The sequence below is a fragment of the Manduca sexta genome, chromosome 28 (genome assembly GCF_014839805.1).
Source record: "Manduca sexta isolate Smith_Timp_Sample1 chromosome 28, JHU_Msex_v1.0, whole genome shotgun sequence".
NCBI classification, from domain to species: domain Eukaryota; kingdom Metazoa; phylum Arthropoda; class Insecta; order Lepidoptera; family Sphingidae; genus Manduca; species Manduca sexta.
The window spans coordinates 18,117,772-18,145,078 of NC_051142.1; the positions used below are offsets into that span (position 1 = coordinate 18,117,772).

General features: G+C 35.4%; 1 protein-coding gene across 3 annotated transcripts; it reads right to left on the minus strand.

The window, feature by feature from the left end:
- Positions 1 to 100: 100 nt before the first annotated feature.
- Positions 101 to 27,299, minus strand: LOC115447027 (choline kinase A2). Of its 3 annotated transcripts, XM_037444337.1 has the most exons (11): positions 27,067 to 27,299; positions 26,487 to 26,640; positions 22,825 to 22,896; positions 10,588 to 10,709; positions 7,115 to 7,289; positions 6,321 to 6,473; positions 5,661 to 5,846; positions 5,200 to 5,329; positions 4,536 to 4,897; positions 4,080 to 4,271; positions 101 to 3,807 (listed from the first exon to the last, which is right to left on the minus strand). In XM_037444337.1, exons 1-11 carry the CDS (start codon positions 27,270 to 27,272, stop codon positions 3,697 to 3,699), a joined length of 1,863 nt encoding a protein of 620 aa, XP_037300234.1. In that variant the 5' UTR covers positions 27,273 to 27,299; the 3' UTR covers positions 101 to 3,696. The 3 variants fall into 3 exon arrangements, with proteins under 3 accessions (XP_037300234.1, XP_037300236.1, XP_037300235.1); XM_037444339.1 differs by lacking the exons at positions 22,825 to 22,896; positions 26,487 to 26,640; positions 27,067 to 27,299 and adding an exon at positions 16,140 to 16,340; XM_037444338.1 differs by lacking the exons at positions 22,825 to 22,896; positions 26,487 to 26,640; positions 27,067 to 27,299 and adding an exon at positions 15,276 to 15,442.
- Between the last annotated feature and the right edge of the window lie 8 nt (positions 27,300 to 27,307).

Here is a 27,307-nt window from a genome sequence, read left to right on the forward strand (position 1 = left end):
AGCCGTTACAATTGAGATTAACACAGATTTTTTGGCTATTTATTGCGATAATTAATGTAGATTTGAGTACAGCTCTAGGTCATTTAAAAAGAAAATCACGTTCTCAAACTAAACAATTTATTTTTATTAATTCCACCCTAACTACATCATATACAAATATTAAATATTCAATATTAAAACGAATCAGTATCACAAATAAGTACTTAGAGACTATTTACATTAAATCACTATTACTGGCGACGACGTATTGACACATATACGGGGCATTTTGTGTCACTATATGTCAATAGATGGCATTTATGTGTCGTTTGAACACATATAAAAGAAAAACTGACATCTATTATTTCAAAGATGGGGTGCATCACAATTAACGTTTAGAAAAAATTGACACATGTATATGTCAAACCTCGCCGCCATTTTTATTACACTATCGCATAACAGCTGCGTATATATAATCACAACATAGGTCAAGAGCTATTTACACATTCGCTACCCGCCATATAGATGTCATTTAAAAAATGCGTCACAATTCAAATAAACTCTTCATACGTATAATTCATAATACAGTATCTAATAAACATTATGTACTAAGAAAATAAGCTAATGTAAACATTTCAATAAATCTGGATAATACTAATGACATCTTTACATGATTTTAATATTAATTTGACATTTATTGTCGCTTACGAGTGACATAACCTCAAAATTAATTTTACCCAATACTCATGACTAGGTAGCGAACCTTGGCTATAAAATTAAAATAACATAGCTTAGCGGTTATATTTGCATTGTGGAGTGTGGGATTCGAAGCCCGTGTACTAAACTATTAACATGTATCAGTGGAATGTAAGTAGAGACCGGGTGTCAAAATTAAATGCATAATGTATGAAAAGCGAATAGTTCTTGCGTATAGTATTACTAACGATAAACGAACCTGATCGCACTTTTCAATCTATCGCTTAAATTGACCAATAAAAATAAAGGTTTTTTTAAACACATGATTCATTTTGATTGGTTTACTCTGAGGCTCAGATCGTAATGACTCAAATCGTCTGTCAATAGTGTCCAACGGGCAAGTAGCCCACCTGATGGTATGTATTATCATTTATAAACATCCAACTACAAATAAGTTTTTAGATGCTTCGTTACGATGTGGAACTACCCCATAACAGAAGTACATTCTGGGATCACATCAGAGATATGATTCTTTAAAAATTCAATACTCAGATACTATGTTTTATGTTTTTAAGATTTTACTTTGTAATCCTATGATCAACATTTAATTAATTGCGCATTTACCCCGGTCTCTATTCTAAATTGTTTGATAATTACCGGCAATAAATCTTGAGCGCTGGATCACGTAGAGCGTAAAGAAAAGTAGTTTCTTACTTTAACTGTTTCACTTTTATATTATTTGTTAATTGTACAGTTCAGAAAGAAACAAATCATATATCCTTGTAGAACTAGAAATTGGATCATAACCATCGCTCATATGCCGGCAGCATATAGGATATGATAATTCGATTTTTTTTTATTTAATAGATGATTATTTATATACAAACTATTTGTGATAAATTGGAGGGCTGGAGGTAAGTAGAGTAGCTAATAATGAACACTAAGTACGTACAAAGCCATTCAAATGAGCGTGGAAAAGTTGTCAGAATGAGTGCTGGTGAGAAACTGAAACACTATTTGATATTTACTTTGTTTCAAAAACAATTATGGATATCCGAAATGTATGGAAAGGGAAGATGTGGGTATAACAGACAAAATGGCTGACTATACCTAAGGGAGAACTTTGTATTACGTGTTTATAAAAAATATTGTAACATAAAAAAAATATATTTGTAACAATGGCAGTCAAAAGAAAACCATAGCAGATTATGCAAATCCAAAGATATCTAATGCTCACTCAGTTTACGCGCAATTTCTTAATTATTACCGCACCTTAAAAGAAAGTACATTCAGCCCCTTTTGTAACATTTTGGGTCAAAAATGACCCATAAGCTACATCTATTTTTGCACAGCGACAATCCAAACTAAACATAAAAAAGCATGTGTATCAAAAATCATTATTTTTGGTTAAAAAAACATCAATTTCAGCTATCCCCTTATTTTGGTTTCATACAAGCTCAAAAGTAAGATACGTATTTATATTTTGGTATGAATTATTGATTTAACACAAGTATTTTTATAATAATATTTTAAGCCATTGATAAATAATAATAAATAGGACTAAAATGGACCTAAGTATAACCATATTATTCGAGTTATATTCGAAACTCTTGTAGACTTTAAAATATAATAAATTCAAATATTTGAGGATTTATATTATAATACAAGTTATGAAATCAGTAATTATACCAAACAATATTACATAAAGTAGTTTATGATTTGAACTTGCAACATTAGCTTTGGTCCGAAGATTTTCCACAATTGATCGTGTGGTACCAAGGTGGGACCAAAGTTAAAACTAAAACTGATAGCATACCAGCATTTCATATAAGAAATATAGGATGTGTCGATAAAATTTAAAATCTATTACAATTGCTCAAGGTTTACCCTAAGCAATAAAAGCACCTACTAGAAAGAAAGTTCTAGAAGTTGTACGTATAACGATAGATATAGTTCCTAGTGCAGTCATTTTGTTCGATAGATTTTTAACATAACGTCCAGTTTTCAAAACACAATAAGGGTGTAATTGAATTTGTCAATTTTAAATTCATCGACACAGCTCATTCCACACGTAAGTTATAATAAATATTTAAATATAATCTTACACGTATAAAAACCAGTTCACAATTATTTGATCCACGTGCATCTGGCGAAGTGATATTCTTATAAACATTTTTTATATTATAAAATGTCGCTTTGGAAAAGGAAGCGAAATGCATAGTCGGAATTGACCGGATATCAATTTTAGTACCGTCTTAATGTTTTTTTAAATTTTATTTTACAAATGTCTAGTATCCAGTAATGGACACAATATTATTGTATTTGTTATAGTTAGGTATTTAAATACTTATTATGTAATATTTTTTGATAGTAAAGCGGTGGTTGTGACACGATAGAAATAGTGAGACCACGTGACGTCATATTGTAATAGAAAAAAATACACCCGACATTAAACCTTATATTACGACTTAATAAATGCATTTGTGTAAATGAGGCCATGAAAAAAGTTGTTTTCTAAAGTAAGTTACTGCCAAATATAAAAAAGCACTATCGATTGTCTATTAGTACATATCGATTAACGATATTCCAAGCTACAATCGATAAAAGCTCCGTTCAATTAACATAATAAAGGTCGAATCGAGAAATCAACTATTCCATTGTTGCATGACACCACGTGACCACCCACTGAAACATTTCTGTGCCGCGCCGTACCGAACTAAAATAATCACATGTTTTAGAATATATAGTTCATACCGTCAGTCTATCGGTGTCCGCACCCTGCACACGGAATAAGAACCCAAGGGAAGTGCCATTAATGCCTATGGGAGTGATCTGTGGTATTCGATTAGCTAGCCACCACAGGACCAGCAACATTTTGTCTTATTAAAGCATTGAAAACAATAATAAATGCTATAACAACAAGCCAGTTATGCAGATTCTTGCGTACATGACACTTCCACTTATATTGGTCTATTCCGCGTCCCTATCCGACGACGTTGTCTACTCCTGAGGGGTCGCATTTCATATGTCCACTTCGCATATTTTCCTCTTCTGTGGGAAGCCATATTTGTCCTTTTTGATCATCTCGTGTTTGAGCCTTAAGTATGTGTCGAGCCTTGAGAGGGCGTACTCCTGTGGGAAAAAACGTTTAATATGTACATACATATTTTATTATACTGAGCATAATGCTTTTAACTAATGTTTGAAATTTATAATACATAAAATATTGTATATTATAATGACAAAAAAATATAAGAGTTATTAATTCAGAATACATATTTAAAAACAGAAATTATCTACATTTCTCTTGCTTCAGAGAGTACTTTAATTTTAAAAAGTGATAAACTTTTTTGCTAAGCGATTGGATATTCAAATAATTCCAATGTACTTAAAGATCATCTCACCCAATATCCGAAAGGTATCTGACTCTTGGACGCGTTGACGATGGACCACAGACTCCAGAAGAGATGGCTGGCGAGCGCGAACGCCTCCACCTCCGAGAGCAGGTGGTTGACGTCGTCGATGGAGGGCCCGACGTCCTTGTCGTCGCACACGTTCGAGTTGTAGTGCTTCAGGTATTCCTTTATGAAGATTTCCTGTGGGAGAATTTTATGTTACTTCAGTTTTAGAGCTCAGCTCAATTTGTTTGAGTTTTTTTTTATTTGGTTTCGTAGTTGATCATGTTTTAATACGAATAAATATTGTTATATCAGATTTTTTTTCGAATTAACACTAACCGATATAATATCTCACAACAATAATTTATTCATCTACTTGTTTGTTATTGTTCAGCATTAACAAAATCTCCACCTGATAGAACTCCAGTAATGGACACAAATCACAAAAAAAAAAACACCCACCTTCTGCTCCAAAGTGGGACAGTTCTCCTGATTCTCAAAGTAAAACGGATGCTCCGGATTCGTGTAATCATATCCCCACTCCTGGAAGTGGTTTGCAATATCGAACCCTCTGTAGTTGTACGCGCAGTATTCGAAGTCTATGAGCACTAGTTTAGGTTCCCCGCTGTCTGAGATGTGGCTGGACACGCTGTCTGATGTGTTTGCGTCTTCGTAGGTCATCAGAGGTCCCGAATATTGGGCCATTTTCGTATGATTGTTCTCTTTGCTGGACCTTGGTGTGTCGACGTCGTACGCTTGCACGTAGATGGTGGAGACCTCTTCGTCGAGGTGGGGCAATACGTCTTCCAGGAGGAGGATGTTGCCTGGAAATGGGGTTATGTTGTTAGTATTTTTTTTGTGGTAGATCCACGCTTGTGTAGGGTAGCACTACTATAGAAAATTTATATTTATTCTGTTTTTTGGGATCAGTAGTCAATTTCATCAAACCACCAATTTTATTCTTTAAAATTTATAATTCTATAGATTCTATGAATTTTATAGGTACTACCGTATACTTAAATATTCTAACCCTTAATATGGAAGAACTAAAATCCTCTAAAAGATATTGCTGTGGCCTATATAGATAAAACCTCATAAAAAATGTCAATTTAGACCCGAGGCTTACCTTCTTGCATGTCGTTGTGGCAGAAGACTACTGGAGAATCAACAGTGGCGATGAACTTTTTGAGCCATTCTATTTCTTTGTCGAAGTCCACAGCCTTCAGCTGCTTGATGACGCGCTGTTCTTCGTCATTCTAGAATATTGAATAATATAAATATGGTAGAATGGGATTTATTTATTTATAGTAGACATTAAGAGGCTTAGTAAGCCTAACTACTGATAAGATATAAGCAATTTACAAACTACTTCAAACTGGTTGGCTACTGTATCATAGAAAAACGGTGTGTTTGCTAATGCTTTATATTGTGACTGGTAATTAGTTGTGTTATGACTATGGACTCTATTTTCCTACAGTTAGACTATACAAGCCATTGCATGCGACATCGCCTTATATAATATACAATTTTCGTTGTAGGTCAAAAAAGACCCAACAGATCTGGCAACATTTACACACATAAACTCACCTTGCCCGTGGAGTGGCCGGTGAGCCTCTCCTCTTTGACGGTTTTCAGCCATTTGCCCATGGTCTTCCACAGCCAATTCGGTTCTTTGGATAGCGGCACGTCCATCGAGTGGATGGCAGCCATTTTCTCAGCTATCTTCATGGACAATGCCGGTTCAGAGAGCTCTTTGGTAAGCAGTGGTCTGGCCTGCGAACAGAAAATTAAACACAGCTATACATTATATGTTAAAAAATTCAGTTTCCAGGCCGAAGAATCCCAGTTATGCTTTTTTCTACCGCCATTGTGCAAGTACTGTTGTATTCAGATGTAAGTGTAAAGGAAGCTAATATTATTATTACTGAATAAACATTTAAAAAACGTTTTAGCAGGGGCGTAGTTACCGCCGAATCAGCAGTATCAATGATACAGAGCCCCCAAGCTTTAGGGGTCCCCCTTGACCCATACCTACATTCAATTAAGCGGTCACCCAAAAGGTCGCACTTCTCTGAAAGGCCTCAACACATTTTGATATAGGGCCCCTCTATTGCTATAGCTACGCTACTGTTTTAGTATTGTACTATGTGAAGTATGCCAAGATTAAAGTTGAGTATTGCTATTGTTTATGGAATCAAGCAAATGACAATATTTGTAGTCTGAGATCCATTAACAAAAAACACTTACAGGTATGTACTCCTCAATCCTTCCACCGGAGAACACGCCGTGCAGTTTGGGCCCGAGTCGCCTCTCGGACAGTAGCGTGAATATCACGGACTCGGTCACTATGGCGTCCATTGCGCGCTCGCCATGCACCTGACCGTATATACGTAGCAGTACCTGGGAACAAAAGCGGTAATGTATAACGCATTTTGTAAAACTTCACGTATAACATACGGTATACTTTATTTTATTAAATTTAAGTTTCGACATGATTATTATTTAGGTTAGATATTTGTGGCTAAACCGAGTTATCTTATAATATTAAGACTTATAAAAATATAAACACTTATATAGTTTAATAAAAACGGTAAAATAAAATCGCAGATACCGCACCTTAGTGTGTATACGAGACTTAAACCGCCTCCTGGTCTAGTGGCAGCGGATACGGACCGTAAACCGGGAGGTCCCGTGTTCGACTCAACATGACTTGCCCGGGATTGTGATCCCCCAGAGTAGTCGACGTCGGGCGACCGTCGGAAGCTAAAAAAACTATAAGCCAAAACTTTTTTGTGTCGACACCACAAAAGAGTGGAATAGGACGGTATTTTTTTGCAAGTAGCCAAGTAAAGTCACTGAGAAGTGATCAACGTTGAACTCACAGTTCACACCCAATCACAGGGGTGTAACCGACGTTTGACAAAGGAAATGTTCATATGGATCATTTTGGACCCCAATCAAAAACAACAGCGAATTACAATGGTTTACGCTACGCTATTAATCCGCTAATGAATGCAAAAGTAAATGATGACTTCTCTTACCTTTTTAGGTTCCTCGATGCTGAAAGAATTGGACCTGATGACGGACCTCTTCATGAGCTTGGTAGCTACTGTCTCAGGGTCGGTGTCGGGCGAGCTGTCGCGCACCGAGTACCCGGCCAGCTTGTTGGCGTCCTCGGGCAGCGCCACGTAGTATAGGAAGTTCGATAACCCGCCACTGTGAAAATATTTTTTTTAGTTATATATAATTACAATAATAATATCAGTCATGTATAATATAGTGTCCCACTGCTGGGCACGGGCCTACTCTACTACTAAGAGGGTTTAGGTCTCAGTCTACCATGCTGACCTAGTAGTTGGTAGACTATAGCCACCTTCAAAATTATTATGGAGAACTTCTCAAGCATGCAAGTTTCCTCACGATGTATTTCTTCACCATTAAAGCAAGCGATGATTCACAAAGAATACACACTTAAATTTTGAAGAAGCCCTTGGGTTTTGAACCATCAGACATTTGTCTCTGCAGTTCGTTCCACCATTAACCAATCTGTCGCGGCATAGTGTTGAGTACAAACTAATATTTATGTCGACTGCCAAAGGATAATCATCTCAAGTCATTCAATCTGGACCACACTCCGCTTACCATATAATGCACTAGAGTGACTTTGCCGTGTATAAAAAAAACACATAGGAAATTGTTCCATTGCACATTTGCCCTACTATTTGCGGACTGGGAGATAGACATTACTATCTACGTTTGACGTCACGTCAGTTTACATCTTGAGCGCCGACATAGATTAGTCATTTGTTTATGTACACAGTTTGTTCTGGGTATATAACTGGACATTCTTAATCGGTTTCTAGGCAGACACTCTAAGTGAAGTAGAAAACATTAGTACTACGATTCAGACATACTATCGACATGAATGGATCGCTTCGATAGTGGGGGCCAGATGTGTTACCGTATGTAAAGATCAGGCTTTTTCCAGTTAACTTGAAAAATACCACAGAAGATGCCACAACAAGCCCGACTTTAGTATTCTATAAGAGTGATACAACTCCGAACTATCCCATCTTATCCATAAATATGTTTGCAACATGGCTTGGTAGGAGAATTTCAACGGCAACCACAAAAACTAGCCTATCATGAAGAATTGTGTATATTTTTTGTTGTCTAAAACTATTTATTATACATCCATTGTGTTCATTTTTCCTTAAATCATGACATTTACGAGCCCATTTATTGCACGTCATAGTCACGAATATGGACGGAATTTTCTAGAGCCTTCCAAGGTTTGTATTTTTGACAATTTAGTTACTATCCGGATTTACGTGGGGTCACTACAATCATGTGATACTAAAATATTTGAAAATATATTAAAAAGTCAATAGTTTCGTTTTAGCTCATAAAAGTTGCTACAATGCGCCATAAGGTTTTCTCGTCTTCAATATCAAACATAAATACAACAATTGCATAATTATTATATCTTTATTAAACTATATAAAATCTACAAAAATGATTGTACTCGTATATTCTTGAAAAACTTGTATACTCTCGGAAAGCATTTTCCTCCTAACTTCTTGCAGTCGGGTAAAAAGTTAACAATACTTTCATTCCGGAACCCTCACCGCCGCGGAAAACCGATTAACTCCACACAAAACCCTCGCAAAAACACAATAAAAACACGTTCAAAAATATCCACGAAACGTGACATAATTTAGCAAATGTTTACAAACATTTTTTTGTAAAAAAAAAATTACGCAAAAAATTGCGGCAAAAAAATATTAACAATTGATTTGAAAGCACCCGCTATAAGCCATGCTCACATTAGACGAAAAAGTCAAGGTTGCCTTTGTGTTTATTTACATTTTTTATATCGAAATGTAAATAAATACTGCAAATGTATTATTATGTACAGACGGTCCAACAGTCTGTTGGCGGTAAGACATTTATATCCGCCCTGATAGCGACCACCGTACACAAGGTGTAAAACCCGCCATAGTGGCCCACGAAGTGCGTCGCGTTCTGTATCCGCCTGTATATATCCGGTTTTAAACAGGCCAGCATAATTTTGTCGACTGCCGAGAGGGAATCATCTCCCGGCAGTCAACATGGATCCTACTCCATATTAATGATTACCATCAGGCGTCTCTCCTGCTTATTAGCTTATATTATGCTTTAAAAATCATATTAAATACAAGATCGTACATTATGATTATCATTACGAGTCTTCTGAATATTATGTAGTAGGAAATACATTTATCAAAGGTCATTCTTCAGCCATCGCCTTGATTTTTGTCCTACAGATATCAATTGTGAATTTCCGTAAGCCCCAACGTATAACAATCCTCTTCTTTCCCTTTAGAAATTATTCTTCTGGTACTGTGGATTTATGGGAGCACTTATTAGTAGTCGACTAGCTGTTTGCCAACTTATAAAAGTCTGATTGAGGAACTATATGACAAAAAAACGGTGAAACTAAAGACCTCATTTACCGAATGTTAAGGGCCACATTTAAACAATGCCAACAGCGTAGTACATGAATTTTAATGAGGAAGAATTGCATGGCATTGCATTTAACTCGTCAAATTTAGCTTTCCAAATGTTCAATAACTGCACGGGCGAAAACAATCAGACTATTAGGTTGAAATACGCAATTCTTGTCTCACAAATCTAAAACGACATTACATACACTACGTAATATCTATGAATCGACGAACCAGTGCAAACCGACACAATTTGCGACGTAACATATCTTTAAAACCAACCAGATAACGGGTACGAAATATTCCATTCATATGTGACGTCATATCGAACGACGTCATGGAAATATGTGTTAAATGCGTAGAGAGTTGAGAATAAAAGAGCATTAATATTAAGCTGAATATTTAGATGGCGCAGTCGCTAACTTGTTATATGTACTTGGCAGTGGCGAAGCGTCTATACAATCTCTGATTCTTACCGGCTTCCCTTCTAGATTTATTGATGTTTATCTTAATTTTTATTTTCTGTTAAATTTGCCGCGATAATATTATTTTGTCTCGGGTTACCTTTTGAAAAATTTCACCTTTCGCTACTGGTATTTAGTCTTTTGTTTACGAAGTGCGAGGTAACATTGTTTTGGCTATATCTACCACCAAGCAGCAAAGAGCTGCATTCCGTTTGAAGAATATTACAGCCATTATGATGATGCGCTTTGTAATTCAGGTTACAGATGACGTTACAACTGTTTATGGACAGCCGTGATCATCAGACAAACGAGCCCCACATTTTGATATTGATAAAAAATAACCCCAATGAAAACTTGTTGCTACAATCATGTTTGCGATTAGGTAGATAGTAAAGGCCCCATTGATGGACCGACACCCTAAAACGTTGGTAAGGAACAGATGCGGGCTGCTCAAGACCAGAATGGTTGGTGGCTACCAGTAGACGGTGATGAGCTGATTGATAATCATTAACATACAGAAAAACTAAACTAGCTACATATCGGGTCAAAGATATCTGATCTTACCTAATCCTTCTGAACTCCAGGTCCGAAGGGTCGACGCTCTTCCAGGCGCCATGAAGGTAGTTCCTGCAGATCCTGCCGGCCACTTCCCTCATCTCCTCCTCGGTGCCACACATTTGCAGTTTCTGGAAATAATAGGAATATTGAAGACCTCCGTGGTGATCGAGGAACTTGATGTCTAGAGACCAAGCGTAAAGAATAAGTTGGATTGAAACCAGTATACGAGGGTAAACTTATAGCAAATTATCACACATCAAAGACCACAATAATAGTGTAATGCTTTATCCACGAAAGTATAGACAGAAGTGCTCTTAGGATATAAATTTTTTTGCCATATGTGTTTCGTCTCATGATATAATAGGGCAAATTTATCTCTATATCGTGCACCAATTTTGACTTTAGACTGATCCCGAGCAAAAAATACCAAAACTTGACAAATTTAGACTATTATATAAAGCTGAAGAGTTTTTTGTTTGTTTCAACGCGCTTATCTCAGGAAGCACGGGTTCGAATGTAAATATAGAATAAACGTAAATATCTTCGAAACGTTTTTTCCTCAATTGTACGAATGTTTTTGTTTTGTAACGTAATCAGTCCAAGGGCCAATACCTCTTGGCGTTATCGAAATTTCGTCACTAATCCAGTGTCTCAACCACGCATGCGTTATCAGTACGTTGATTAAACGTGTCAAAATCATGGATCTTGGCCTTGTTTTACATTTAACGTATCCGGCTTGTGTTTACTACAAAAACATGGCGGCAGATTATAACTAGCTTTTAGAAGCCGCTATCGAGCAATTAAAAGCCGTTATATTTGATACTGTTGCTATTCTGTAATTAAAAGCGCTTTAACATTTTTAAGAATAAAATTTTGCCGTTTGTGTATTTTTATTTATCGCAATAATCACAATTTCCGTAATAAATGCAATTGTCTATCAACGGTGATAGAAATTATTTATATATTTCATGATAAAGTGACAAAACTGCACCTTGTAGTAAATACACTTCACTCCACAGATAAACCCAGCGGTTATCAGGGTAACGCATGTTGCTCTACTAACAGCCGTTTTAATAAACGATCTCAATCTTTAATCCGATTCCGAGAATAAACCAATTGAAATATCTAATTTATAAGCGAGTCAAAAAAATCTTTGATCTGATTGGTCCGTTTTTGAGATAGATCGAAAATGCGATTGAGTTCGTTTATTGAAAATGGCGATAAATGAACAGTCGGCTGTAAAAATGACGGAATACATTCTAAAGCTTCAATTAGTATGTGTCTTTCTGTGTCAACAATGATTTTTCACTTATATAATATGTTGCTTGAAATTTTTAAATTGGTCAGCTGTTGTATCCGAGAGAACAGTGTACAAAGTTGAAGCCGTAAAGCGACTTGCCAAAAAATCAACGGCGCATCATATTTGTCATCATAATGTGTAGTGGTCGATACAATCGGCAACATAGCACCCTTTGTATCGTATATATTGAATTTTAATCCCGATTTACACAACACAAATGCGAAACTATACTTCTATTGCCTACTACCTTCTAATGATTTGACAGCTGTAAAGGCGATATTATGGCGACAGGCTCGCCCCATATCACATAATGGAACACGGCATAGTGTATGCGACTAATTGCGCATATGCCTACCCTTCAGGGATAAAGCAATGAGTGTGTATGTATGTGTTTGCAAAAACAGCTCTCCAATAAAAAGTTCTGCACATAACCAGCTTTAATCGATGACAGAGTTTTAATTTGCATCAATGTGTTTAAAAGCATGAAGTCACCTCTATTAACATTAATTCCCACAATCGGTGCAGTGTTGATATTAATTACACATGATGTCAGGTGATTGATTTCAATTAGCTTGTTTCACAACATTACAATTACAACATCTCAGCGGGGATGTGGAAAGATAGCGTGTTTCATTCCCGCAGTAAGTAAATTAGGCGAACCCTTTTTTTTTGGAACTGGTAATTCCCAATATAGTTAGATGTATATTTAAGGTATGAACCAATAACATTATTCCGTGCACTTTAAATTTTTGTCGTCACCAAAATTTTCCTACAACTTGAACGTATCCCTGCACGTTTCGTCGCGGAAACAACGCCAATGAACGAAGCTTTTCCTTTGTCTTGAATATTTGAAATCAAGATAAAATTAGCATCACATCTCTACATTTCCATCCTTTAAAGTAATAATTGCAATCTGTTGTGTTTGTATATGATTTATTACACGATAAGACATGGATAGATAGCATTTTTCGGAAAGTATTTGGAGAAGTATTTACGATCGTCATCATTTCCTTGATCCGTTCTGGGGGTTGCAGTCCTAAGCGAATTTAGTCCAAAACCCAACGCTACATTTTTTATTGCCTTAGTAGGCAAACGAGCGAGCGGTCCGCCTGATGGTTAGCTGCATCCGCCGCTCATGTACTAAAACAAAGCTAAGCCGTTGCCTACCGTTTATGTAACCCAACCACTAGACCACAGAGACAGTAATCATAGACTGGAAAAAATACTAGAGATTTGATGCTATTGAATCAACAATACTCAACAGCCTGATTCAATAATAAAGAAACAAACCTAAGACTACCATGACAACTAATTGCTGATAACCATTCCAGACATCCATTCAGTACAAAACTGACTTTGAGTATGTATACAGCAGAGGGCAATGTATTATATAAGTACAACATTGTTTACATACGTTATCAACTACAGTCAGTACACACTGATAACATTTTAACCTTAACATTTTTTCAACACATTTGTAAAACTGTAGCACTCAGTTCTGGATGTAATCATAATGGTTATGTTTCACCAAATAAAAAGGTGCACATAAATTCCAAAAATATGCCAATGGTAGGATACTTGTATTGACCAGGGATCAACCACCATACAAAGTGTAAAACTTTTTTTAGCTTCACAGAAAAAGAGCCAAAACCTGGCATAGTGGCCGATATTAGTGTGTTGTGTTCTGGGGTCAGTCGTGTTTATCTGGTTTCCAAGAGGCCGTCATAATTGTATTGTCTAGCCAGAAGTGATTGAATAAAATGCCAAGTTAACCAATAAACATTTAACACTATTATCAACTTTTAAAACAACTGCAATATTCTGGAAGAGACAAAATATCTACACATTATATGCAATAGTGCTTATTTATTTCCTAGAAACCTCACTAGACATATCAACTCAATTAACTAATAAATTTTAAATAGTAAATGACTTCTGGGTTTTCCATATTATTATGAAACAAACAGGGAAAACCATTATAAAAAAAATCTAATAAGGAAATTGCAACAGAGTATTTGATATGTTACAATGCTTATTTACAAAATAGACAGTATTTGTATCATCTTTGTAGACTGTCCTTCTGAGGTATAATATAATTTAATTTTATGAAGATTCCTCAATCTAAATGAACAACACAGTACATAATAGATTTACTCTTTACATTATAATAGATAAAATTTGCAAATAGAAGTCCACTCAAAATTAGATTATTTCAAAAACTACTACTGACCAACTATAAATTATATTTAGATTTTAGTTTAGTTTCGTTTTTCTATTACATTTTTAAAACCTTCGGAAGAGACATAACTTTGAGGATAGGATGTTTATGTCCTATATTAAAAAAAAATATATCATCACATAGGCAAACAAAATTGCACTTATGATACATAAAATGATTTCTTATAGTTGTTATTATTACTTAATTACATTAAAATCACTTGTATAGCTACAGTCATTGTAATAAAAAAAGCATAAGGTAAACGAATGTATCCAGTTTGGGCTGGCAGGTAAGGGAAATGAAGAGAAAATGTAGCACAATCCACACTGGTAAAGACAATATAAAACCAAGCCTATCTAATGTACCAGCCTTTCACTACTTTGACTACCCAAAGAAGAAAGGAAGAAGATAAACTTCAGGCTTACTTTTAAATCAATTGTCCATTTATATTTAATGCAGTAATTTAATAAACAACTTAATATACTCAACCTGTACTAATTGTATTCTTTACGCAACAAGCAGCTACTCAGGTTTTCTGATCATGTCTTATGTCAAAAACGCATGCAGTGTTACATAACTCGAGAATCAAACCCAGGACATTCTGTCCTAAAGCCCATATATCCTACCGCTAGACTAAAAAAGAGAATATACAGCCAATATTGTAAACTCTTAATTGGTTGTCTTAGTTGTTAATTACTTAGTACTATTGTATTCAATAAAACAGACTTCGTGATGAATCCTTAATCATTTTACGACACCTATGAGTCTAATTAGTTACGAAAAACTTTATTTCGTAGCCAACATTTACCTTCACCTGAATCATATAGATAACATTCATAGAGACGGAAAAATGTGTCATAAAATGCACGTATACGTCACACAATAGGAAATAAAGATAAGCAATAAAGTCTACAATAAAGTCCAAGGTTGAAAATTCCATGAAAAATACCGTAATATCGAAACATAACCTCAACTGCCCTCTGGTAATATTGGTTGTGTAAATAGATAAAACTAAAGGTTTTATTTACGAAATAACTCGTTCAAACACTTCAAACGCTTGCACAACACCTTAAGACAAGATTAAACACATATTTATTGGTCACAGGCGTAAAGAAACAGAGAAAATATGTGCCATTTATACACGTCGATATAACAAGAATAATAAATAAAACATACCCAATAACTGTTCCGATTCATCTCTATAAACCTTCTGTAGCTATTTCTAGCTTGCGTTAATATGTTTTTGATAGTATTAGACATTTAAAATCAGTTTTATAAACAACAAAGTAAATCGGTAACTTCTGTAATTCAGATCTGTCATTTTTCGGTTTTCCGTATTGATTTTCTTCCACGCGTCAATGTTGCCGTACTAAAATAATTTTTCCCCGTTTCATTAATTTTTTTAGTGCACTTACGATAAATTATGATACATTATACGTCGTACTAATTAAGTATTCATATGTGTTAAATAATGCGTATTATAACCGGTTATTAACAGAAGGTAGCATTGTTTTTAGTGATGACGAAATAAATGCCGAAAATAACAATATAAAATGGATAACAACGTAAGGATGTTTTTAAGAACGTGCGACAGCGTATGATTCACAATCTTTGATATTATTCATATGTGGTATATTATGTTTTAATGTACTTAATCTTCTTTTGTATTCCGATATTGAAGTTTTAGGAAAAAATCCTTATAATATTTTGCTTTTAAACTGCAAATAGGGACTTTTTAATAACCAACAACCCTCACAATATTATGAAACCTTGTTTTTTTTTAAAATGACAAAGCATCACAGTTTCTTACTATAAACTGTGTAAATTGCAATATTCTCACGTCTTGAGTCGACAATGTAATTTATCATTCGGTTACAAAGTATTGTAATTAGAATAAAAATAGAAATTTATGGTTTAAGTTATCTATACAGATACGTCATCCCGGTCGTACGATGTTCGAACGATGCAAAAATGTATTTTTTTAGATTTTCGCACAAAATTCGCGCCACGCACCGCATTTTAAGCTACAAAACAAATTACCTTCGCCATATCGCTGCAACAATCTCCTTTTACGTAAAAACGACTATTTTATTTCTTCAAATTGAATAAAATAATTCACCGATTCGCAAACCAGTAAAGTACGTCTACACTGTACGAGCTAAAAATATGTACTGAACGGCGCGATCGAGCGAGACGGCCGCGATGTGACCGTAGAAATTCGATAAGGGTGTAACTATTGACATTTTCATGAGTGCGAGCGAGATAAACGTTAAAACAGCAACGAGTGGGAGCGGAAACGCACGAGCGCAACCTTCGGAACCGCGACGTGTAACGAAACGTCACTACTATCTGACTCATTTAAAAATCATCTTACTTGCAATTAATTAAATAAAACAACAGACCATCTAAATTACACGTCATTATGTTTATGATAATGTATGGATAAACATTTCAAAAAGGCAAACAGCCGTAAACATAGCGTTTGGATATATTTTGTGAGTCATGTTTTAGTAATTAACCGATTTATTATGATCAATTCCCTAAGAAATTGGTCTATTTTTTAAAATAGATCTTGTATAACAACATTAGTGTTTAAAGGGGTATGTTTTTGATAATTTTCATTTCAAATTTAAATGTTAATATTCAGGTATATCCACCTGTTATTAATTAAACGTGTACATAAAGCAAAGGTAAACAAGTTATTGTTCTCATTATAAAGCTGTGACGAATAACACATGGATGGTATTGTTTTTATTTTTATGCTGTTTATGCGTATTAATAAAATGATTAAGTATTACAAATTTAATGTGACCTGAGTTATTTAGAGCTGATGAAAACATTTTCATAATATATTCGATTATGACTGCGGATATCACTAGGTTTCTACTTCCTATCGAATGATTATATTTGAAATACAATATTATAATATTGTATGTTTATGATTAAGATCGTGTTTGTAACTCCAAAAAAGCTAAGAATGGACAACATATGTCATATACGTACTATTGGGATGGTATGGCAGACTTCCCATAACTTCGGAATTAACTCGTACTTAGGCATGTAGCTATCGTTAATTCTTTCCATTACAGAACTGATTGTTGTAACTTTGAAAAGTCGGTAGCGTGTTTTTTGGATTTCCAACCGGCGTACCTTCGTCTCCACAGTACCTAAGTATTTTTATAGGAATAATGTCCTTAAGGTCCATAAGTTTTAGGTAAATGGATGTTAAATAACTACAACTCTTCGTTCAATAGTTAATTTTGGAGTATTAACCTCGTCGCTCTCTGCCCATTTTTGGTAAAGACTCTTGGTGAAGATTTAAATCTATTATAATACCCTTTGGTTTGAATTTACATATCAACAATGCCTCTGGTAATGTGCTGTGGGCGTCACTTCTTCGTTATCCGGCTTCGTTTTGTTTTTAAAATGTATCACAGGTGCTTTGAGTTCTATTTCCCGGTTGTCTGTTATTTAACATAATATAATAATTATTGTATTTAATAAGTAAGTTCCTGAGTAGGTACTGCCTAGTTAACAGGTATCTTTTAAAATAATTATTGTTGATGAACAACTCCTAATTGGTTTCATTTTTAAACCTACAATACCAAATACATGCGTATATAATTTATACCAAAGTATAAATTCAAGATGGCGGCTATATCATGTTTTCCGTCGATGAAACTGTTTAACCATACAAACGTTGCCGACGTATTTTATGCAAAAACTTACAAGGATTTTTGAAGCTATATTATAAAACGATGCACAAGATGCTTCGGAATAAAAGTGTTTTTAAACTCTTTTAAACCATGGTATAACGTCATGCCATCACACTGCGTGTAATTATTTGTAAATATGATGTATTCTTCCTTATTTTAATGATAAAATATGAAACTCTTAAGGGGTTCTATGATAAAAACATTCGACTTGTCTCGTCTTCGCATCCCACAAGGATATTTTTGTGTAACGGCGTCACGTAAGAACATTCTTTTGTCACATTTTAATTTGTGTTCTATTTAATTATTTGGCCAAAAGTTTGTTCACATGGATGGGTCGGAAACACTCCGATGTTAAAGTTTCAAGTTTTTTATAAGGAAAGATGTGCAATTTCGAACCGGTTTGGGGTTTACCAGTAACTACATGTAAAGGCGAGGTTTTACCAAATGATTTATTTATGACGTTAAATTGAGCCGCCTTTACACTGTTCTTTAGTGGTTGACCTATTTATGGTTGGTATTTTTCACTTTTTATGAATTTGTCGAAATACTTCACTGGTTGACGGTATTAAGGATTTTGACAATACAGTGATACAAACCCCGATAATTTCTGGTATGCAAGAGACGAATCATCTGAGTTTACAACACCATTCTAAACCTACCATTTTGATTCAGCGTAGTCACCTGATCTAAATTGGAACGAAACAAAGAGGACAAATCAGCAGTGTTACCAGACGGTGAGTGGAAGCCTTCATTCTCCAAATACCATCAAAGGAATCTGTGTAATATCAAATAATGATATATCTCTACAGTCACTGAGTCCTATCATAGATGTTGCTTAGAATTCTCAAGTAATAGAGTATAGTTGATACGAAAATTAACCCTGCCGTAAAAACTTTAATTGCTTGACAATATTGCAACACTTACTTTTGTCACAAATATGCTGTTATTATAATTATTAAATTACAAAATTGGAATTGATAAAACTGTTACGATTATTGTCCGTATTTTTAGAATGCATGCGCAGCGCGAATAACTCTAAATCTGCGCAGTCGTCCGCTCTGCAAAGGCAGTAACCCCACGGCCTCCATTTTATCCCCTCCACTGCTCACACAATCCACTACATATTTTAAACGACGTTTCCACTTTCTATTTTGGATGAATTTCAGCAAACGACCATCTTTGTACTCTTACAACCATCGCTGCTTTGTTTACCAACTTAAATGTCGTGTCTTAACTTCGATTCCTACGTATAGTATGCTTCATTTCTTCAACGAATATTGCCTGTGGCATTTATGGCATATGCTTATCGGAAATCTTCAGAAAACAGCGAGCTATCCCTTCGAGTTGTTTTTCATTATGAATAATAAAAGGTAAATTATTGATAAATTATAAGAAGTCGAGTACAACACCTAACGTGCAGACACAACCTGAAATAAAGCGAATTATCGAAAAAAGTTTAGACTTTTAATCTGTTTTTGCGGACCGATGTAAATCGGTTTCTATACAAAATTTCTTGTTGAAATACGACACAAAAGAATTCATTTTGTCTTTTTGCAAAGTTGAAAAAACGTAAACAGACATTCAAGGACATTTTAAATACATTACATTCACTTGTTGTCATTTTTTTGACACAATTTTACCGCCAATTTTTGAGACTGAATACCATGAGCTTCCATGAGCATTGTATTAAATATAAAAAGTAACTTGATCGAGTGGCGTTACCTTTAATATTTTTTTTTTTAATTGTCTTAATGTGCAAGTAAGCTTGAGCTCCTATCGATGGTATCTAACTCGCTTACGCTGTCCATAGAGTTTAGATACGCCATAGGCATAGCCAATCCATAGCTAACGCAATATAAACTTTGTTATTGGGGCACCATAAGATTATTGGAGAAAAATCTAGTTCTCTCTCTAGATCTTACCTGCATTCTGTTCATTGTAAACACTCCATTTTTCCTCTGGGGTTTTGTTTATGACCGGTGACCCTTAACCATCATAAACTATAGTAATACCTTTTACCGCACACCAACATCGCTCGCACCTCTTAGTTTTGGACATTGTGGTCTTTTGGTGAAGAGACAAGGCAAATCTTTCTCTATTAAGAGTATTCTGGAACCTCCCGTTTGTTTAGCTGTGGCATCAAGTAGCGGAAATATGAGCTCTATTGAGTTAAGGTTTGAAGAATGTTGTACTCAATAGTCATACATAATAGTATAAGTACAATTTAGAATTTGAATGGAAATTATCCTCGAACCTTAATAAACACACAAATTAATTTCACAAGCATAATTTTTAGTGTGAAACAGAATTTGTTATTCCAGTGGTTAATATGTGAAAAGGTCGCGCGTTTCAGCGACCTCAGTAACTGTAAAGGTCAGGGGCTGCCGTGTTCGAATTTTACACCAATTTGATAACGCAAAGGCAACATTAGCCGCACAGGTTTAGAGGTCGGCTAAAATCGGACTCTCATGCTTTATAGCTCATGCAAACCCAAGTAGCCAATGTTCGAGCATAACTATAAATACAACGCAGAAGAAATATTCTTTAAATACATGAGTGTATTCATTTTTTCTAATTACTTTTGGTTATACAAAGTTAAGTATTCAAAGACTATTTTTTCGACTTCACACCCGCCACTACTCCTGTAAGCCAGGATCAGCAGTGGCATGTATTTAATGACCCGAGCGGTGAAGCTCGGCGAGTCTCAGGGACCACTAATTTGCCTTAGATTCGTCATAAGTACTTATCTTCATGTACAAAATAAACAAAATACAATATTTGCTAATTGAAACTGTTATTATTTCGTGGTAACATACCCGATGTAACAATTTTTGAAATCTTATCTTCTTAATAATATTACAAATTTCATAATATGCGAAAGGCTTTTTTAACGCGGGCAAAGTCAGTGTAACGCTTAGTAAATTATAAAACTAAAAACAATATAATATTTCCGATAGTGAGACGCCTCTTAATTGCGTCTTCAATTTGATAATCAAATTGTATTTACCTACGTCGCATGTGGACTGGTTTCTTTGAAGCCTTCACGCAATCAATGATATTAAAAATGAATCAACGAAAAACATAAGTATTATTATCTAACTTAACTAGTCGGCAAAAGAATTAAGGTGCTGCTCTAAAGGGCTTATTAAAAGAAAAATATGTAGGAACATTTGAGTATCTCGCGTTAGATGAGCCAATTATTAATCCAGGAGCCCTTCATGAGCGTAGTATCTATACTTACTAGCCAATCTCGCGGTAGTCTGACCGTAAAAACATGGGGGCCATAAAACTCGAGGGCCCCCTATAACTGATGGCCCTTGGGTAGAGCTCTTTAGGTCGAAAATTTCACGTGTTCTTCCTCACCATTGACCATCTATACTCTATACTATTATATAAAGCTGAAGAGTTTGTTTGTTTGTTTGTTTGTTTGAACGCGCTAATCTCAGGAACTACCGGTCCAAACCGAATAATTCTTTTTACGTTGGATAGCCCTTTGTTCGTGGAGTGCTATAGGCTATATATCATCACGCTATACCTAATAGGAGCGGGGCAGTAATGGCTAATCTCAGGAACTACCGGGCCAAACTGAAAAATTCTTCTTGCGTTGGATAGCCCTTTGTTCGTGAAGTGCTATAGGCTATATATCATCACGCTATACCCAATAGGAGCGGAGCAGTAAAGACTAATCTCAGGAACTACCGGTCCAAACTGAAAAAATATTTTTACGTTGGATAGCTCTTTGTTCGTGGAGTGCTATAGGTTATATATCATCACGCTATACCCAATAGGAGCGGAGCAGTAATGGCTAATCTCAGGAACTACCGGTCCAAACTGAAGAATTCTTTTTGCGTTGGATAGCCCTTTGTTTGTGGAGTGCTATAGGCTATATATCATCACGCTATATTCAATAGGAGCGGAGCAGTAATGGCTAATCTCAGGAACTACCGATTCGAACTGAAAACATATTTTTGTGTTGAATAGTCCTTTGTTTGTGGAGTGCTCTAAGTTATATATTATCACGCTATGACCAATAGGAGCGGAGCAGTAATGGCTAATCTCAGGAACTACCAGTTTGAACTGAAAAAATCGTTTTGTGTTGGATAGCCCTTTATTTGTGGAGTGCTATAGGCTATATATCATCACGCTATAACCAATAGGAGCGGAGCAGTAATGAAACATGTTGAAAAAACGGGGACAATTTATTAGTTTTGAGAGCTTCCGTTGCGTGCGCTGCGTAAACGGTTATAGTTATGCAACAATGAAGTAAGACGGGATTGTTCCTCTTAAAAAGTTCTTAAAAAATATATTATAAAACAAAAGTCCCCCGCTGCATCTGTCTGCCTGAACGTGTTAAACTCAAAAACTACCCAACGTATTAAGATGAAATTTGGTACGGAGACAGTTTGAGACCCCGGGAAGAACATAGGCTCCCGGGAAACTACTACTTTTATAACGGAAAACTTTAGCCTGAAAAACTTTATAACGCGGGCGGAGCCGCGGGCAAAAGCTAGTATCTAATACGTGGTTGATGTAATAGACTTTTTAACCATGCGGCATAGAGGAGTTTCGATGTAACTCAGTTTTTAACCATAAAGCATTTGGATAAGATCTCTGTGAGGAATCCAGTACTGGCAAATTGTTGTCTTTGAACAACCCCAATATTGTCCGGCCTAGATATGAAAGTCAGAACTTACCGATCATAAAGCAACAACACCTTATATATACCACCATTTCCAATAAACGACCCGAATGGCCCTTTTCGATCGATAGCGAAAATGAACCAATCAGAGAACAGTTTTTTGACATGTTTACAAATGAATTTGATTGGATCATTCTCGGAGCCGGATCGGAGATCATAATAGGGATTGTTTGTTTAATTATACGCTTCTACCTAGGAGGCGACAAGTCTAGGCAGATCCACATTATTTATAACGCATTGTATAAGTACAATAAGAAATTAGTAGGTATTTTCCCGCCATTCTGTAGATTTCTCTGATAAATAAACTAACCTTTGCCTCCTGCAGGGTTTTGTGGGACAGTCTCTTATTCTTCTGGATTATTGCCGAGTAGTTACTCTCGCTCTGGAAGTAAAAAAGAATAGAAAGAGTATAGAAAATTTACCGGTTTAAAAAAATCCTATCTTTAGGTCAATGAGATTTTAAAATCTATATATCATCCTAGCTTTAGATAAATAGGCTACTTTTTTATCCCGGGAAAATATATAGCGGGACTTTTATCCCGGAAAACTTTTTCACGCGGGCGAAGCCGCGAACCAAAGCTATTTCATATAATATAATCATTGTCCAAAAAATCAAGACTAGAAATTTGTGTTCGTTAAAAGCCGCCGGTGAAGGCTTGTATTAAACGTAGTTATGTATGTTAGTTTTGTCCTTGTATTGAACAAAGATTTCCATCGCATTAAAAATTATTATAATTACAATGTTTCTTTTGTTTACTAGATTTATGTAATAAGAATAATGTACGTTTTGAATACATTGTTTAGTTTCTTTTACAACTGCGAGAAGCATGTCGTTCGCCTGATGGTAACCGCTACAATGTAGACCAAATCAAGTAAATTTTACCAACTTCGTTCTATTTTATTTATTATTTACACACACACAATACTTTTACTGCCTTGGTGACGTAGTTGTTTTATGGTATGACTGTAGTAATACGATCTCGGGTTTGACCTCCTGTCCGGGCAAAATTATATTGGGCCTTTCTACTCAGTAAGAGGGTGGAATCTGGAATTTGTTCAATATGGCGATAGGCTCGCCCCATCACATCACGGGGCGGAACACACAGTCCAACAATGAATGCTCTGGATATACCTGTGCCTACCCATTTGAAGATAAAGGCTTGACACGTGTTTGAAGCGGCGACAGCCTAGTTGGGTGTGGAACGGACTGCCGAGACGAATGTCAGCAGGTTCAGAACCCAAGGGCACACACCTCCGACTTTTCTAAAATGATGTGTGTATTCTTTGTGAATTATCGCTTGCTTTAATGGTGAAGGAAAACATCGTGAGGAAACCTGCATATATGAGAAGTTCTCTATAGGAATTTCGGAGGTGTGTGTAGTCTACCAATCCGCACTAGGCCAGCGTGGTGGACTAAGGCTTAATCCCTCTCAGTAGTAGAGGAGGCCCATGCCCAACAGTGGGACAGTATATAATACAGGGCTGATATTATTATATGTGTTTGAGGTGCTTAGATATTGGTAAAACACATTCCTAAGCGTTACAATAACGGATACGCTGTTATCAGTTACGAGGAAGACTGTAGACAATATAATAAACGTTTACAACATCGAGAATCAAACAATGAACTTGATAAATAACACGTTTTAATGTTTGTTGTTAATACAATGAAATACGTAGTATTGAAACGCTTCTGTTAATGTCTATATCCTAACCAAAACTTTATCCATCTTTCTAATATAGTAATCTAATAAAAGTGAACGTTTATGAAAACATTTGGATGTTTGTTAGAAGTGCACGAAGAAACAGCTTAACGGGTTCGGATGAAAATTTTTAAAAGGTAACGCGAGAAAAAAGTTACCTAATCTAGCATATCGCGGTCAATTTAATAGAAAACAAAAACTAAGACAAACTTCAATAAACTTAAAAGGGAAGCCGGTAGGAATCGGGTTGTTTGGACGCTTAGACACTGCAGAATACCATTCCACGAATCATTTCACGAAGTTGAAGTAACACGGCCATGGTACGTAACACCCTCTCTCCCTCCTATGCTCACGTCAGCACAAGTATTATATTTGCAAAATCTGTTCAAATTGGTTTGTTATTTATTTATCAAAAAAATATTAATTATAAATATTACTGACATGACCAATCGTCAGACTCGTCGACTGTTCAGACCAATCGTCCCCAATGTTATAGAAAATAAGCAAAGCCCAGACCCTTAACACCCTTTGATGCTTACACGGAATGACAGATGAATGAGCACTAATTCAAATAAAAAGTAATTGGAAATAAACGCCGATAGGCTATTTAATAAATAAAATTTCCCACATTGCAAAAATAAACATAAATCAAGAGATTAGATACAAGTAAACTGTACCTACCCCCCATAAATTGTAAAGCATATATCTTGTTACTATCGAAGTCCTTACTCATATCATCGAATGTTTTTGTTTTATCTACATCAATAACAATAATACGCGTGAGCAATATCTTCAGACTAGTAATGCTATTAAATGCGCTCATAATCCTATTATTAATCTTTTATTGAGTCGGAAAAATGTTGCGAAGTTATTTCGACGAGCCTAGCCTAGGTCTATATAAGGGGGCGGGTCCTTTTTGGAATGTATTCTAGAGCCCCTAATCCTTATTAAAGTTAGTAGACAATATATAAAGATGCTCTTTGTATCTATGATAGTCTATGTCATACTAAATAAATACTAAATATTTTTTTATCTTCTTTTTCTTCCTATAAGTACTGTGTACGAATATTGATATTAGATATTGAAAAGCGTTTCTTGAAAAGATTGTTACAAGTTCTATATATTTGGGATGAGAATCGAACACTGATTACCGTACAAAACAGGTCCGTCAACTAACGTCATACTGGTACTGTATGGATGCATGGATGCAAAATTGCTTTTGTTTTTTTTCCTTTAATGGATCACGAATTGACATAATTTAATGAGCCTGGTAGTTTTATACTTCAATACACCTCTGAATCTTATTACACATAAATATTCTTGGTATTTAGAATGCTGGATAAATTATTATAATACCTTCTTAGGAATTTCTTCCCGATATGGCGTTATCCATTAAGTTCTAAAGACGTTGTATAGTAATATATTATTATAGCATTCAGAATGAATAAGTCGGTTTTGTTGGCGTTGCAAAATAACTCCACTAAAAACCGGTATGTAACGGCACCTTTTTGTTCTGTACCCTCACATTGCAAGGTGGATCCCAATGGTATATTTAATGTAAAACATTACGCAAAGATCCATTTTAGTAAGAATATGTGTTTTTTTTTTAATATTTTGCGAAGGCTAGGAGTTCTCGCGGAACTTGTGTAATTCTGATAAGACATTATTTTTTCTTTATTAAAAAGATCACCAAAAAGTTCATAACATATTATAAGAGTATCATGCCCAATAAGACATTTAAATATAATATTATGGGTAACCTGGGCAGCGCTGATCAGTAATCATCTCTTGCTACATAGATCTGTAGAGACTGCCCAAATTTTATAAGTAGGTATTAATATTTATATTAGGTGTCCACATAAAGAAATAAGCCCGGAATTTGGAATTCGTGGACGATATGGCGATAGTTTCATCTATGACATCATGGGACAACACATGGCACTAAGAGGGTGAATATACTTATACAGCAGCGGTGAAACTATTGGGTGTATGATGAACAAAATGTCACTGGCCCTCGGGCTTAGGGAGCCACAAAACTTTGTGAAATTTAAGTACTAAGTTTTTTGGATATTGGGATTTAAAAATATGGTCCTCGGATAAAATATATAGATATACATTTTCATGTTAGGAGGGGCCACGAGCCCTTTACGGATTAATTACACTACTGGCAACATAAATTGCGCCACTGCTAATTTTGGAGATAAAAGGCGTGAATGTATAATTAAAAAAATAGATATTCATGTAAATTGGATTTGTACCTATAACTCACCCGCCATAACGTCTGCCTTCTTTCCAAGTTCTCCAATCTCTTTTCCATGTAAGTGAGCTTGTTCTTGAAATCGTCCGCGATGCATCGGCAAAGGCTTAGCGACTCGCCGAATATCCGCATTTTACATTTAAGCTCTTCGAAATCGTTGCGAAACCTGAGAATTTCGTTTTATAAATGATTGCATTGATTTAAATATGATTGGATTTGTACAAAAAAATTCAATGCAGACCAATATACTATTTAAAATGTAATATTATTTGTGTTCAGCGCCATCTACTAGTTTTGTTCCGTACTAGTTTACGATTATTTGCTTGCCATATCATACTTTGTTATTTAATTTAAAATAATGGTTATAGATGGCACTGTTCTTTAAAATGTTCTTTTAAATCTTAATTTAATATTATTATGAGTCGTTACAAACACCTTCATACTACATATTATTACGACTGATTTCGAATAGGAGCAACTTTATGTATTAATATATTCATTCATCCAATTACAATAGAATACTCTAAAGTTACTTATTAATAAAGCAACGATAAATTGATATTTATAATACAAATATTATTAGCATTTTTACCTCGAAATAGAAGACGAAAGCGAGGAATTTGATATAGATGTTGAAACACTTGATGTAGAATTATGGGGGGACAGAATGGATCTTTCTGTAGCGGTTTTAATCCTGGGCCGTGCATGTTCTTGGCTGATGCGTCCAGAACTGCTCGAAGAACCCTCGTCGATGACCTTAATGCCAAGTTTTTTAGCCCCACCTCTTCCCTTTTTCATTACGTAAAATTTTTAACTATTGATAAATTTTGACA

Bases quoted from the DNA above. Each gene is read 5' to 3' on its own strand.
- LOC115447027 (XM_037444337.1), bottom strand. From the start codon at position 27,272: ATGAAAAAGGGAAGAGGTGGGGCTAAAAAACTTGGCATTAAGGTCATC. The intron at 26,641-27,066 runs GTAAAAATGCTA...CGAAATTCTCAG, and splicing joins CTTTCGTCTTCTATTTCGAG to GTTTCGCAACGATTTCGAAG. The intron at 5,847-6,320 runs GTAAGTGTTTTT...TTCTGTTCGCAG, and splicing joins GGATTGAGGAGTACATACCT to GCCAGACCACTGCTTACCAA.